Here is a 15781-nt window from a genome sequence, read left to right on the forward strand (position 1 = left end):
TACCAGTGTCATTCTGATGTTTAACCCCATGATATACAATCTGAAGAATAAGGATATCATGATGGTCTTGAGAAACTGGCTACCTGAAAGTTTACTGCATTAGCCACTGATTTGAACTCATCTCTTTTTCCACTTAATTCTGCTATTGTCTAATCTGAGGTTGTTTTGCAGTTTACTTTCCTGCTTGAATATGAATTGATTATTTTTACTTATTCATTAACCTGCCATTTTATGCTGGACTTTCTGGTATCAGGATTATATCCTGAGTGACTGTATTCAAAACAAGAGAGTGGAGTACCTGGGTGGCTCAATCAGTTGAGCATCAAACTCTTGATTTCAGCTCAGGTCATGATCTCAGGGTTTGCGATATTGAGCACAGAGTTTACTTCAGATCCTCTCCCACTCTCTCTGCCCCTCCCCACCTCTCTGAATAAATAAATAAAATTTTAAAACAAACAAACAAAAAATAATAAAATAATATATTCCACGAGACATAAATGTATCTTTTTTAAAAAGCTAAAATATAGACATGTACCACAAATAATTACTGTTATGTAAATGTCATGCTACATCTCCAGTCTAAAAGGTTTACATGTTGGAGCATTTGGGTGGTTCAGTCCTTTAGTATCAGGCTCTTGATTTTGACTCAGATCATGACATCAGGGTCATGAGATCAAGCCCCAAGTTGGGCTCCACATGGGCATGTGACCTGTTTAAGATTCTCTCTCTCTCTCTCTCTCTCTCTCTCTCTCTCTCCCTCTGAAATCAAAAAGAAGATAAAGATTTACATGTTATAGCATGCTATAAAACACTCTAGTGACTGAAAATGAGTTCTGTGGCAGAGTCTGGCTAGTTGTTCTCTGAATATATTTCCATTTCTTAGACATACAGTAAACAAAATTCCCTAGCACTCCCATATCTACATTAAACCATGTGATTAGTTTCTACAATAGCACAAGGATAGAAGTGATGTGCCTATTCTGTGTTGAGGCTCTTAAGATTGATTTTTTGCCCTTATTTTCTATCTCTCATTCTCAGCTGTCTGAATACTGAAGGTCTGATAGGGAACTAGAAAGATGAACAAACTAGGGGAAAATGGAATTCTTAGATGAAAGGAACCAGTTTCTTCTTTTTCTTTAAGTTTATTTTCAGAGAAAGAGAGAGAGAGCATGAGCAGGGGAGGGGAAGAGAGAAGGGGAGAAAAGAAATCCCAAGAAGGCTCCATGCTGTCAGTGCAGAGCCCAATGTGGGGCTCAGTCTCAGGAACTGTGAGATCATGACCTGAGCTGAAATCAAGAGTTAGATGGTAAACCAACTGAGCCACCCAGGTGCCCTGAGGAACCAGAGTTCCTTAATTCCTGACCACAAAATTGTACTGTAGTAAGAGTTGAAGATGCTTCTTTATTTTGTTAAGCCACTTATATATCTAGGGCATTGTTTCATTTTAAAATTAAATTTGGTTGGGGGGAGGGGGCACCTGGTGGCTCAGTCAGTTAATTGTCAGACTTCAGCTCAGGTCATGATCTCACAGTTTGTGGGTTCGAGCCTTGAGTTGGGCTCTGTACTGACAGCTCAGAGCCTGAAGCCTGCTTCGAATTCTGTGTAGCCGTCTCTCTCTGCCCCTACCCCACTTGTGCTCAGTCTCTGTCCCTCTCTCTCTCTCTCTCTCTCTCTCTGTCTCCAAAAATAAATAAATGTAAAAAAAAAATTAATTAAATTTGGTTTGGTGATGGTGATATTTAATTAAATAAATAAGCACTCAATTCTCTGAAATAAGGAGAGGATAGGGTTTCAATCAGTCTACTCCAACGGGGGGTGGACATTCAATTTGTCCCAGCCTATAAGTAACCGACATCTTATTTGAGGCAAATCATGAGTAAAGTTCCCATTTGTATATAAACATGAAGGAAGTCCCTCAGCAATACCAAATCAGTTACAATAATGATTAGAGGGCCAATTTATAAGAAGCATGCTATAGTGAAGATAAGCAGCCTTAAAGTACAGAAATGAAATGCAGTTTTGGACACATACTATTTTGGCAAATAGAAAAGCACTATTTTGACAAATGGTCAAAGAACTCCAAAGAGAAAGAAGCAAATGTAATTGTAAGTACAAGTAGATACTGGGTTGGCAACTTTATGCCTGATAATTTTATCGCCATACCTACCTAGCAGTAGTTGAAATAGGAAAAAGGATTTCGACAGGAAACCTTCCTTTTCCTTTCTTTCCTAAATAATTTTGTGGCAAATGCTTATTGTTTGAAGTGGTTTACATTTGGAATCAGCTGGATACTTGCCTTGATGCCTGAGTGGAGACCATAACAGGATCAAAACCGTCTAGATACTTGTCAGCACACATGCTGACACATGCTGACATGCTTCAGTTTCCACAAAATTTAATCTAGGAACCCAGCTCTCCACTTCTGAAAAGGGATCTCACCACCTAATGGGTTAAGAACAAAGCATACCATGTTCATGTGATAAAATATAGGGCAGATTTTTCTAAGGCTGTGGATGATCTAGATTTGAGTGAGTTATGAGAATAAAAATAAGAAAAGCAAATTGACGCTAATTATGAAGGATCGGGAATGCAATAGAAAGATTTTTTTAACTTTTTTTTTCCTGGTAGTAATATGGAACAACTAAGTGTGATTTCTCCACCAGAGGACACCCTCCCACCCCAAGTGCCAAGAAGGGCCTAAAGAGAGGGAACGTTTATCTACAGAGAAAGTTTTTGAAAAAAAGAACTGTAATGACTGCACAGCAGAAGCAGTCTCTTAGAAATCAAAATGATGCATGAGAGATGTCCCCCAGGACGAGCATGACTACTTCCTATTTAAAAACAGCTAATGTTGGAAGCTAGCAAGAGTACTGGAGAATTACAGTCAATTACTGGCACAGAAGAAGAGCTTAAAACATTTATGGTTTACAAAACATCTACAGTCCCATAAATAGCCTCAGGCAAATCCATAAAGGTAAGCTATAATTGTGCTACTAGACTCTTTTATGTAAGGATACTATAAATTTGGGGCTCAAGATGCAAAGGACAAAATAGAAAAGCATAGAATTCTGAGATCTTTATCTGAAAACCCGTTAACTACTCTTGGAGAGGAAATATTTTTCTCTACCCTTCAAGATTCTTCTGGCTGGTCTAAGCATTAAATTAACATGAAACAGACTAAGGGTAGAAAATAAAGTTTAATTTTATGTGCACAGAGGTCTGATAAAAAAAAAAAAACAAATTTGAGACTCAAAGAAAACATGGTCACGTTGTTTTTACATATTTTTTAATTGTTTTATTTTTATATATTTTGAAAGAGAGAGAGTGAGAGAGAGGGAGCACACACACACAAGCATCAGAAGGACCAAACAGAGAGAGAGAGAGAGAAAGAGAGAGAATCCCAAGCAGGCTCCACACGGAAAGAAGTTCACAACAAAACATGAGATCATGACCTGAGCTGAAACCAAGAGCTGGTTGCTTAACCAACTGAGCAGCACAGGCACCCTGCTTTTACACATTTTGGACAGAGGAATTCCAAATAGACTTTGGGCTGGGGTAGTAAAATAGCAAAAGGTACAAGGTTTGTTCAAACAGGTTTATTCCACCCCGAATTCTCTATTTCTGAAGATAAGAATGTCTCTCTTTCTTCTGGTACAGGGAGGGTCACTTTCGCACTGGTAATTTATTTCCTGTTTCTGGAGACAAAAGGAGGAAGCGTCAGAGGGTTCTTCTTGCACTGGCTGGTTCTTTTTTTTTTTTTTTAATATAACTTATTGTTAAGTTGGCAAACATACAGTGTACACAGGGTGCTCTTGGTTTTGGGGGAGATTACTGTGATTCATCACGTAAATGCAATACCCAAAGCTCATCCCAACAAGTGCCCTCCTCAATACCCCTCACCCATTTTCCCATCTCCCCCGCCCCACCCCCACCACCATCAAGCTTAAGTTCCTTCTCTGCACTGAATAGTCTCTTATGGTTTGCCTCCTTCCCTCTCTGTTTGTAACTATTTTTCCCCTTCCCTTCCTTTCCCGTGGTCTTTCTGTTAAGTTTCTCAAGTTGCACATACGAGTGAAAATATATGATATCTTTCTCTGACTGACTTATTTCATTTAGCATAATACCCTCCAGTTCCGTGCATTTTGCTGCAAATGGCCAGATTTCATTCTTTCTCATAGCCAATTAGTATTCCATTGTATATATAAACCACATCTTTATCCATTCATCAGTTGATAGACATTTAGGTTCTTTCCGTAATTTGGCTATTGTTGAAAGCACTGCTGTAAACATTGAGAAACATGTGACCCTACGTGTCAACACTCCTGTGGCCTTTGGATAAATTCCTAGTAGTGCTATTGCTGGGTCGTAGGGTAGGTCTATTTTTAGTTTTTGAGGAAGCTCTACACTGTTTTCCAGAGTGGCTGCATCAGTTTGCATTCCCACTGATAGTGCAAGAGAGTTCCTGTTTTTCCACATCTTCACCAACATCTGTTGTTTCCTAAGTTGTTAATTTTAACCACTCTGACCAGTGTGAGGTGGCATCTCAATGTGGTTTTGATTTGTATTTCCTTAACGATGAGTGATATTGAGCATCTTTTCATGTGTCTGTTGGCCATCTGGATGTCTTCTTTGGAAACGTGTCTATTCATGCCTTCTGCCCATTTCTTCACTGGATTATTTGTTTTTCATGTGTTGAGTTTGGTAAGTTCTTTATAGATTTTGGATACTAACCTGTATCCAATATATCATTTGCAAATATCTTTTCCCATTCCATCAGTTGACCTTTAGTTTTCTCGATTGTTTCCTTTGCAGTGCAGAAGCTTTGTATTTTCATGCGGTCCCAACAGTTCATTTTTGCTTTTATTTCCCTTGCCTTTGGAGAAGTGTCGAGTAAGAAATTGCTGTGGCTGAGGTCAAAGAGTTGTTACCTGTTTTCTCCTCAAGGTTTTTGATGGTTTTCTGTCTCACATTTAAGTCTTTCAACCATTTTGAGTTTATTTTTGTGTATGGTTTAAGAAAGTAGTCCAGTTTCATTCTTTTGCATGTTGCTGTCCAGTTCTCCCATTTGCTAAAGAGACTGTCTTTTTTCCATTGGAGACTCTTTCTTGCTTTGTCAAAGATTAGTTGGCCATACATTTGTGGGTCTAATTCTGGGTTCTCTATTCTATCCCTTTGGTCTGTTTATCTGTTTCTGTGCCAATACCATACTGTCTTGATGACTATAGCTTTGTAGTAGAGGCTAAAGTCTGGGGTTGTGATGCCTCCCACTTTGGTTTCCTTTTTCAACATTACTTTGGCTATTCCAGGTCTTTTGTGGTTCCATACAAATCATTCTTTAGGAACTTTAATACAAAATCATCATTTTACCATTGTGGCATGTTTTGAGGCAGCCTGCCCTGAACCCTTGCCCTACTGAACATAATCCATATAGTTCTTGCCTTTCTTAATGATAAAGTAAAGTAAAATTAGACATATGTCAAATAACAATAATATTGATACTTATAATGAAATGATTCATTTAATGTCATTTTGAAAACTATTTATATTATTAGATTTGATGAAGTAGGAAAACATAATATTTTGGGGGGAAATCTGGAGACCAAGCATCTATAAAGTATAGTAGAATTGTTAAACATTGTTAACTGCCTGATGTTAGACAACAATATTAAATTATATGACAGTGGATCATAAAATCTTACATAGATAAAAAGGATTATATGGAAAGCAGTGTGATGAATGGTTTATTTTTCTAGATTGAATTAAAGGTTAATTGATATTTATCATGCATTGCATAAGACGTGTTAATAGGGAAGGTTATGGATGGGATAGGATTAATGCTTTCAGTATTTAGCAGGAGTGATGGGAGAGGTACATAAAGTCGAATAATAATAATACATATATTTATTCCCACAGGAACAAAGGGTTGGTTTAAGTAATTGATTCTCATTGAAATATAAATGGGAAGACTTAAAACTCATCTAAATGAGAATTAGACAACATCTTAAAGGAAAAGATTTGATTTGAAACAAGATGGAATACACACACACACAAATGAACCCAGACAGAAACAATAGAAAAAAGCCTGTATCATAATTCACTCATAAGAGGGGTGCAATAACTACATATAGTTCCTGCACAATATGCTATAAGTCTCAATGCATACTTCTCATTGTCTCTAGGATTCGTACATGCAAGTATAAAATATGTATGTTTGGATTTTCTTTCTTGAATTGATTTTACTAGATTGTATGTTCATTTTTGAGATTTCACATATCATCTCCTAGAAACAGAGCAAAGCAATGGCAGAAATAACTTAAGAGATTACATAAATACATTAATGTATCTACTGAAATTAACAGGAAGGAGAATGTGGTTGGAAAATGTTAATGGACTAACCCTCTTTCATTTACTATGTCTGCAGATGGAGAATCGATTAAAAACAGGAATTTCAAATATTACTACACTGATGGAATTTGTTCTCTTGGGGTTTTCTGATATTCCCAATCTCCACTGGACTCTTTTTGGGATATTTTTAGTCATCTACCTAACTATCCTGATGTGCAATAGCATCATAATATTGGTAACAAGAATTGACTCTGCTCTCCAGACCCCCATGTATTTTTTTCTTGGCAATCTCTCCTTCTTAGAAATCTGTTATGTAACAGTCACAATGCCCAGAATGCTCAAGGACCTATTGACCCAGAAAGGAAATATTTCTTTCTTTGCCTGTGCTGCACAAATGTTTTTTTTCCTCACATTTGGAAGCTCAGAGTGTCTTCTCCTGACAGTGATGGCCTATGACCGCTACATGGCCATTTGTAACCCTCTGCAGTACCTTCTAATCATGAACCACAAGGTCTGTGTCCAGCTGGTGACTGTATCCTGGATCAGTGTATTTCCATTTGTAATTGGGCAAACATGCCAGATTTTCTCTCTGCCCTTTTGTGGGTCTAACACAATTAATCATTTCTTCTGTGACATCCCCCCAGTACTCAAGCTAGCTTGTGGGGACACACTTGTGAATGAATTTGTGGTCTATGTAATTGCAGTGGCAATTGTCATGGTTCCATTTCTGTTGATTGTTGTCTCCTATGGCAAAATTATCTCCAGCATTCTGAAATTGTCGTCAGCCAAAGGGAGGGCTAAAGCCTTCTCCACCTGTTCTTCTCACCTGATAGTTGTCGTCTTATTCTATGGAACGGCTACTATCAATTATACACAACTGAAATCAAATCAATCTGAAGGAGTTGGGAAATTGATCTCTCTTTTCTTCACCGTTTTGATCCCAACTTTGAATCCCATTATATATACTCTGAGGAACAAAGACATCACGGTAGCACTAAGAAAACTACTAACGAAGATTTTAATATGATTCAAGTACTTGCAACTGCAGAAAGAATTTGCTTATATGCTTGTCATGTAGAGACAACAGAGAAAAATGTCTCCTAATTTTGTCCCCCCATAATGTTCATTAATATCATCATAGCAACCTCACATCGTGTCAAGGAAACTTCCTTTCCAATGATTAAGTTGAGAGCTTCTGACAAATCGAAGTGCAAATTATTTCAATTGCGACAATCTCATTTATAATATTAATCTAATTTGTAATTGATAATCTAATACCTGTGTTTGTTTACGAATTTTGGGAAAACACGTTTCTTCAAACGTGTTTCTTAAAGGTTTCTTCACAGTGCAAAAGAAAGCAGGAAGCAATGGGAAGGCGCTGTCAGTCGGAACATATTAAGACACTGGAGCGCGTCAACACCATACAATACAACACAGCCTCTCTAGACCATGTTTTAGAGCCCCTTCACTGAAGAAATTCCAAGCTTTCCTGACATGTGAGAGAGAAAGTAAATGTTTGTATAAAAAAAAATATTTTTGAAAAATAGAGAAGGTAGGCATTTCGTAATGTCATACAACAGTTTACATGTGCCAGTGGTAGTGATTGTGATGCCCATTAGCCCACTTAGTAACCAGGAGGCTGTGGAACAGAAGAAAATATTGGCTTCCTGACAGTGCTAGGATTTCAAATGATTCCTGAGTCTTAATCATTTTTTTGCAGTTTGGATTTATTACAAAGAGAATGTATCATGTAACTTACAAAAAAATAATAACTTTGTAGGCAGAAAACATAAAAGTTCACACAAAGAAAATTCTTGCATTACTCCCTTTCTTATTGTTACCGGATGTCAAATAGAATCCAGCAGAGAAATTTCAATATCTGCCAAATCATCTTTTATTTTTGATATGTAAGTGAGGCATCACTAAATTCTATTGCTGAAACTAATAGTACACTGTACGTTAACTGACTGAAATTTAAATGAAACATGAAACAAAAAAGAAAAGAAAGAAAGAACAGATTTTTCTTATGAACCAAAAGGAGTCGGGAGGGGTGCCTGGGTGGCTCAATTGTTTGAATGTCTGACTTGGGCTCAGGTCATGATCTCAGTGCTCCTGGGTTTGGGATCTGTGCTCACAGCTCAGAGCCTTTGGCCTGCTTAGGATTATGTCTCCTTCTCTACCCCTCCCCTTGCTCAAGGTCTGTCTCTCTCTATCTCAAAATTAAATAAAAATTAAAAAATTAAAAATAGAAGGATTCAGGATGTATAATATTTATAGTAATTTCTTATAAAACTAATTAAAAGGCCTTGGGCACCTGGGTGGCTCACTGGGTTAGTTCCGATTCTAGATTTTGGCTCAGGTCAGGATCTCATGGTTTCTGAGTTTGAGCCCCACGTTGGTCTCCATGCTGATAGTGTGGAGCCTGCTTGGGAGTGTTTCTCTCTCTCTCTCACCCTCCCCTGCTGTCTCTTTCTCTCAAAGTAAATACACTTAAAAAAAATTATTAAAAAGGCCTTCAACAATAGACACAAAAATGGATAAATTTAAGATTGTAAAAGTGAACAATGTTAAAATAAATGCCTGTCAGTGATTACTGAATGATGATATCTTCAAAAACAAAACCTGTGTCGGTAGTCAGAGGCAGAGATCAATATGTGTTTCTTATTCATATCATAATATCACAATGATACACTCATCAAAAAGACAAAAAAAAAAGACTAATCCTGTCCCATGTGTAAAATATCTGGAGCCATGGGACCTGTCACCCGACGCTCAGATGCGAATGGGTACACTATTTTGGCAGACAGCTAAAGAATCCTTCTTGGAGAATTGTACCCCTAGGTGTGTACCAGCAAAACTCCAACTGTATGTGTGCCAGGGAACATCTCCAAGAATGCTCATCTTTGGGGCGCCTGAGTGGCTCATTCGGTTAAACGTCTGACTTTGGGGCAGGTCATGATGTCACGGTTTGTGGGTTTGAACCCCGCATCAGTGCCTTTAGCAACAGCGTCTGTATTGTTGGCAAGGAGCCTGGAGCCTGCTTCAGAGTCTGTGTCTCCACCTTCCTCTGCCCCTCCTCCACGTGTGCTCTCACCCTCTCTCTCTCAAAAATAAATAAACTTAAAAAAAAAAAAGAGGCCCATCTTTGCATCATTCATAGTAGCAAATTCTTATCAAATTAAATTGAGAAGTGATTCTGATTCTTAACACAGAGGTAAACTATAAAGAGATAAAAATGAATAAAACACAATTATATACAATACTGCTGAAGGATATTGCGTAAAACCAGTCGTAATCATATTCTACACAACATTTTAGTTAAGGTTAAAAGACAGTACTTAGGAAGCCCATCATTGTTTTTAATGTTTTTTTAAGTTTATTTATTTATTTATTTATTTATTTATTTATTTATTTATTTTTAAATGCAATTTATTGCCAATTTAGCTATCATAAAGTGTATACTGTGTGGGCTTGGTTTTGGTGGTACATCCCCGTGATTCATCGCTTACATACAATACCCAGTTGACAACAAGTGCCCTCTTCAGTGCCCATCACCATTTTCCCCTCTCCTACACCCCCCCACCAACCCTCAGTTTGTTCTCTGTGTTAAGAGCCTCTCGTGGTTTGACTCCCTCTCTGTTTGAAACTAATTTTCCCCTTTCCTTCCCCCATCATTGTCTGTTAAGTTTCTCAAGTTCCACATATGAATGAAAGCATATGATATCTGTCTTTCTTTGACTGACTTATTTCACATGGCATAATACCCTCCAGTTCCATCCACATTGTTGCAAATGGCAAGATTTCCTTCTTTCTCATTGCCAGGCGGTATTCCATTGTATATATAAGTCACATCTTTATCCATTCATCTGTTGATAAACATTTGGGCTCTCTCCATGAGTGGCTATTGTTGAAAGCACTGCCATAAACATTGGGGTACACTTGCCCTTATGAATCAGAATTCCTCTGTCATTTGGATAAATTCCTATTAGTGCTATTGCTGGGTCATAGGGTAGTTCCATTTTTAATTTTTCAGGAACCCCCACACTGTTTTCCATAGTGGCTCTAACAGTGTGCATTGCCACCAACAGTGCAAGGGGTTCCCATTTCTCCACATCCTCACCAACATCTGTTGTTTCCTGAGTTGTTAATTTTAACCACTCTGACTTGTGTGAGGTGGTATCTCAATGTGGTTTTGATTTGTATGTCTTGGATGATGAGTGATGTTGAGCATCTTTTAATGTGTCTGTTGGCCATCTGGATGTCTTCTTTGGAAATGTGTCTATTCATGCCTTCTGCCGATTTCTTCACTGGATTATTTGTTTTTCATGTGTTGAGTTTGGTAAGTTCTCTATAGATTTTGTATACTAACCCTGTATCCGATATGTCATTTGCAAATATCTTTTCCCATTTGTCAGTTGGCTTTTAGTTTTGTTGATTGTTTCCTTTGTTGTGCAGAAGGTTTCTATCTTAATGAGTCCTCAATAGTTCATTTTTGCTGTTATTTCCCTTGCCTTTGGAGATGTGTTGAGTACAAAGTTGATACAGCTAAGGTCAAAGAGATTGTTGCCTGTTTTCTTCTCTAGGGTTTTGATGGTTTCCTGTCTCACATTTAGGTCTTTCAACCATTTTGAGTTTATTTTGTGTATGGTTTAAGAAAGTAGTCCAGTTTCATTCTTCTGCATGTTGCTGCCCAGTTCTCCCAGCACCATTTGCTAAAGAGACTGTTTTTTTCCATGGGAGACTCTTTTCTGCTTTGTCAAAGATTAGTTGGCTATAACATTTGTGGATCTAATTCTGGGTTCTCCATTTTAGTCCATTGGTCTGTGTGTCTGTTTTTGTGCCAATACCATACTGTCTTGATGATTACAGCTTTGTAGTAGAGGCTAAAGTCTGGGATTGTGATGCCTCCCACTTTGGTTTTCTTTTTCAACATTACTTTGGATATTCAGTGTGTTTTGTGTTTCCATACAAATTGTAGTGTTGTTTGTTCTAGCTTGGGAAGAATGCAGATGCAATTTTCATTGGGATTTCATTGCATGTGTAGATCGCTTTGAATAGTATGGACGCTTTAGAAGTATTTGTCTTTCCAATCCATGAGCATGGAAAGTTTTTCCATTTTTTTGTGTCTTCTTCAATTTCTTTCATAAGGTTTTTTTATATAAATTTAAGCACACAAATCTCTTACATCTTTTGTTATGCATATTTCCTGGTATTTTATGGGTATTGGTGCAATTGTAAATGGGATCGATTTCTTGATTTTTTCTGTTGCTTCATCTTGGTGTATAGAAATGCAACCGATTTCTGTACATTGAATTTATATCCTGTGACTTTGCTGAATTCATGTAGCAGTTCTCACAGATTTTTGGTGGAGTCTTTTGGGTTTTCCATGTTGAGTATCATGTCCTCTGCAAAAAGTGAAAGTTTGCCTTCTTTGCCTATTTGGATGCCTTTTATTTCATTTTGTTGTCTGATTGCTGAGGCTAGGACTTCCATCACTAAGTTAAACAACAGTGGTGAGAGTTGACATCCCTGTTGTGTTCCTGATCACAGGGAAAGCTCTCAGTCTTTCCCCATTGAGGATGATATTAGCTGTGGGCCTTTCATATATGATTTTTATGATGGTAAGATATGTTCCTTCTATCCCGACTGTCTTGATGGTTTTTATTAAGAAAGGAGGCTGTATTTGGCCAAATGCTTCATCTACATCTATTGACAGGATCATGTGGTTCTTTTCCTATCTTCTATTAATATGATGTATCACATTGATTGATTTATGAATATTGAACCAGCCCTTTAGCCTAGGAACTAAGAAATAGTCACGAGTAATTAAGAAATAATGTAAATGAGATGCAAAATAAAATGAGGTGCAGTGACATCAAGGATGGAGGAAGCAGAGGGGAGAATAAGTGAAATAGAAGATAAAATTATGGAAAATGATGAAGCCAAGAAAAAGAGAGATAAGAAAATACTAGAACACGAGGGAAGAATTAAAGAACTAAGTGATTCAATAAAACATAATATTCATATAATAGGAATTCCAATAGAAGAGAGTGAGAAAAGGACAGAAGTTTTACCTGAACAAATTATAACTGTGAACTTCCCTAATCTGAGGAAGAAGCAGACATCCAAATCCCCAAGCCACAGAGAACTCTATTCAGAATCAACAAGAATAGGTCTCCACAGTATCTCATAGTGAAACTGGCAAAATACAAAGATAAAGAGAGAATTCTGAAAGCATCTAGGGAAACAAGGGCCTTAAACTACAAGGGTAGACACATAAGGGTAGTAGCAGAACTATCTACTGAAACTTGGAAGCCAGAAGGGAGTGACAGGAAATAGTCTATGTGCTGAATAGGAAAAATATGCAGCCAAGAATCCTTTATCCAGCAAGGCTGTCATTCAGAATAGAAGGAGAGATAAAGGCTTTCCCAGACAAACAAAAACTGAAGGAGTTCATGACCACTCATCCAGCCCTGTAGATCCTAAAGTGGCTCTGTGGGTGGAATGCTGCAAAGACTGGAAAAGCCTAGAGGTATCACCACAACCTCGATACCTACAGATAACACAATGACATTAAGTCTGTATCTTTCAAGAATCACTCTGAATGTAAAAGGACTAAGTGTGCCAGTAAAAAGTCATAGAGTATCAGAATGGATTAAAAAAAAAAAAAAAAAAACAAGATCCGGGGCACCTGGGTGGCTTGGTCAGTTGAGCATCTGACTTCAGCTCAGGTCATGACCTTGTAGTCCATGAGCCTGCTTCAAATTCTGTGTCTCCCTCTCTCTCTGCCTGCCCCCCAGCTTGTGCTATGTCTCTCTCTGCCTCAAAAATAAGTAAATATTAAAAAAAGCCAAGATCCAAGTATATGCTGTCTGCAAGAGAATCATTTCAGACCTGAGAACACCTTCAAATTGAAAGTGAGAGGGTGGAGAACACCTAACATGCTACTTGAAATCAAAGAAAGGTAGAGTAGCCATACTTATATCAGACAAATGAGATTTTAAACTGAAGATTGTAACAAGAGATGAAGAAGAACATTATATCATAATTAAGGCATCTATCCATCAAGTAGAGCTAACAATTGTAAATGTTATATATTTAGGGAGCACCCAAATATATAAATGAAGTAATCACACCATACACATACAATTACCATGGTAATTGTAGGTGACTTACAATTTTTCGACTTACAGTGGAGTGACTTACTCCACTTACAACAATGAACAGATCATCTGGGCAGAAAATCATAAAGAAACAGTGGCCTTGAACGATACACTGGACCAGACGGACTTGACAGATATATTCACAATTTTTCATCCAAAAGCAGCAGAATACACATTCCTCTCTAGTGCACATGGAACATTCTCCAAGATAGACCACATACCGGGTCACAAAAAAGTCCTCAATAAATATAAAAGAATTGAGATCATACCATGCATATTTTCAAATCCCAATGCTATGAACCTTGAAAAGAACCACAAGGAAAAAACTATGAAAGTCTCCAAATTCATGGAGGTTAAAGACCATCCTACTAAAGAATGATTGGGTCACCCAGGAAATTAATGAAGAAATTTTAAAATATACAGAAGCAAATGAAAATGAAAGCACAACAGTCCAAAGCCTTTGGGATGCAGAAAAGGCAGTCCTGAGAGGAAAATACATTGCAATCCAGGACTATCTAAAGAAACAAGAAAAATCCCAAATACAAAACCTAACCTCACACCTAAAGGAACTAGAAGCACACCAGCAAAGAAACTGCAAAAACAGCAGAAGAAAAATTGTGAACATTAGAGCAGAAGTAAATAATATAGAATACAAAAGAACAGTAGAATGGGTCAATGAATCAAACAGCTTATTTTTTTAAGAATAACAAAATTGATAAGCCCCTAGCCAGACTTCTTAAAAAGAGAAAAGAGAAACCCAAATAGATAAAATCTCAAATGAAAGAGGGGAGATCACAACCAACACCACAGAAATACAAACAATTATCAGAGAATACTATGAGAAATTATATGCCAACAAACTGGACAACCTGGAAAATGTGGACAAATTCCTAGACACCCACACACTACCAAAACTCAAATGGGTAGAAATAGAAAATTTGTAGAGAGCCATAACCAGTGAGTACATCGAATCAGTTATCAAAAATCCCCCCAAAAATAAGAGTCCTGGGCCAGATGGCTACCCAGGGAAATTCTACCAGACATTTAAGCCAAAGTTAATATCTATTCTTCTCGAGCTGTTCCAAAAAATAGAAATGGGAAGAAAGCTTTTGGACTCATTCTATAAAGCCAGCATTACCTTGATTCCCAAACCAGCCAGAGACCCCACTAAAAAGGAGAACTATAGGCAAATACCCCCAATTAATAGGAATGCAAAACTTTTCAACTACATAATATCAAATTGAATTCAACAGTATATTAAAATAATTATTCACCATGATTGAGTGGGATTCATTCCTCAGTCAACACTTCTATAAATAGAAAACCAAGCCACGTATAATTTCAAACGCTGAAATCAAATAAATAATTTCCATTCCTGTTTAAGATGTGATAGCTCACGGCAGGCCAGTCTTATTGCAAGCCCTGGAAAAAAAATGGATACATTATAAAATTCCTATTTTAGATGCATCATAGAGTTGTGAGAGAAAAACTAGAGGAAAATATCAAAATTAAGTCTCCTTAAACAGAGGATAATAACTCAGAGAATTATTCACACTTAGGTGGCTTACAGTCTTTTGCAAGTACACAATTGTTGCAATATCGTGCTATTGTGTAACTCCATGTATGTACATATATTGTTGATTGATACAAAAAAGAAACACAGTCATGTTTTGGGTCCATGGTGCCGATTTCCTCTCCATAGATCAATGCATAGGGAGATGTCTCTAATTTTTTAAACTAAATCATTATTTAAATTAATTTTTTTCATAAATGAATATATCCTTGCTTAAGGCATTTTTTTTTCCTTTATTACTTCATCTGTTTAGTATAGTTTTCTAATTATATTTTGGACTTTTTTATTGATATTTAAGAACAAAACAAGAGCACTTCATTTGAGACATCATGTGTAATTATTTTTCTCATTGTATAAATTCTATCTGACTTTACTTTGGGCTCTTGTTTCTTTTATCATGCAGAATTATTTATTTTGATAGAGTATTTTTTTCTATTTTGAAACATAAGACCTTCTTCTCAGAATGCTCACCTCACTTCACTCTCTTAAGTACTTGAACCTGGGATAGCATTGGGAGTTTTCCTGCTGTAATGCGCTTTTGACAAAAGTTAAACTTTTTTTTCCTCTATGGCTGCCCAACTGTTCCAAGAGCATTTATATGTCCATATCTGGCCAATTTGGTAGACTATCTTTACTGAAAGACAAATTATCATTTGCATTTGAGTATTTTTTTTTCCTCAAGATTCTACTCAATGGCATC

At 37.1% G+C, this 15781-nt stretch overlaps 1 protein-coding gene across 1 annotated transcript; it reads left to right on the forward strand.

Moving 5' to 3' along the window:
- The first annotated feature begins 6403 nt into the window (after positions 1-6403).
- LOC112865384 (olfactory receptor 10AG1-like) lies at positions 6404-7372 on the forward strand. The gene has a single exon (XM_025928459.2). It carries the CDS (start codon positions 6422-6424, stop codon positions 7370-7372), a length of 951 nt encoding a protein of 316 aa, XP_025784244.2. The 5' UTR covers positions 6404-6421.
- The last annotated feature ends 8409 nt before the right edge of the window (positions 7373-15781 follow it).

Source organism: Puma concolor, chromosome D1, assembly GCF_028749965.1.
Source record: "Puma concolor isolate L17-30 chromosome D1, mPumCon1.1.hap2, whole genome shotgun sequence".
Lineage (NCBI taxonomy): Eukaryota > Metazoa > Chordata > Mammalia > Carnivora > Felidae > Puma > Puma concolor.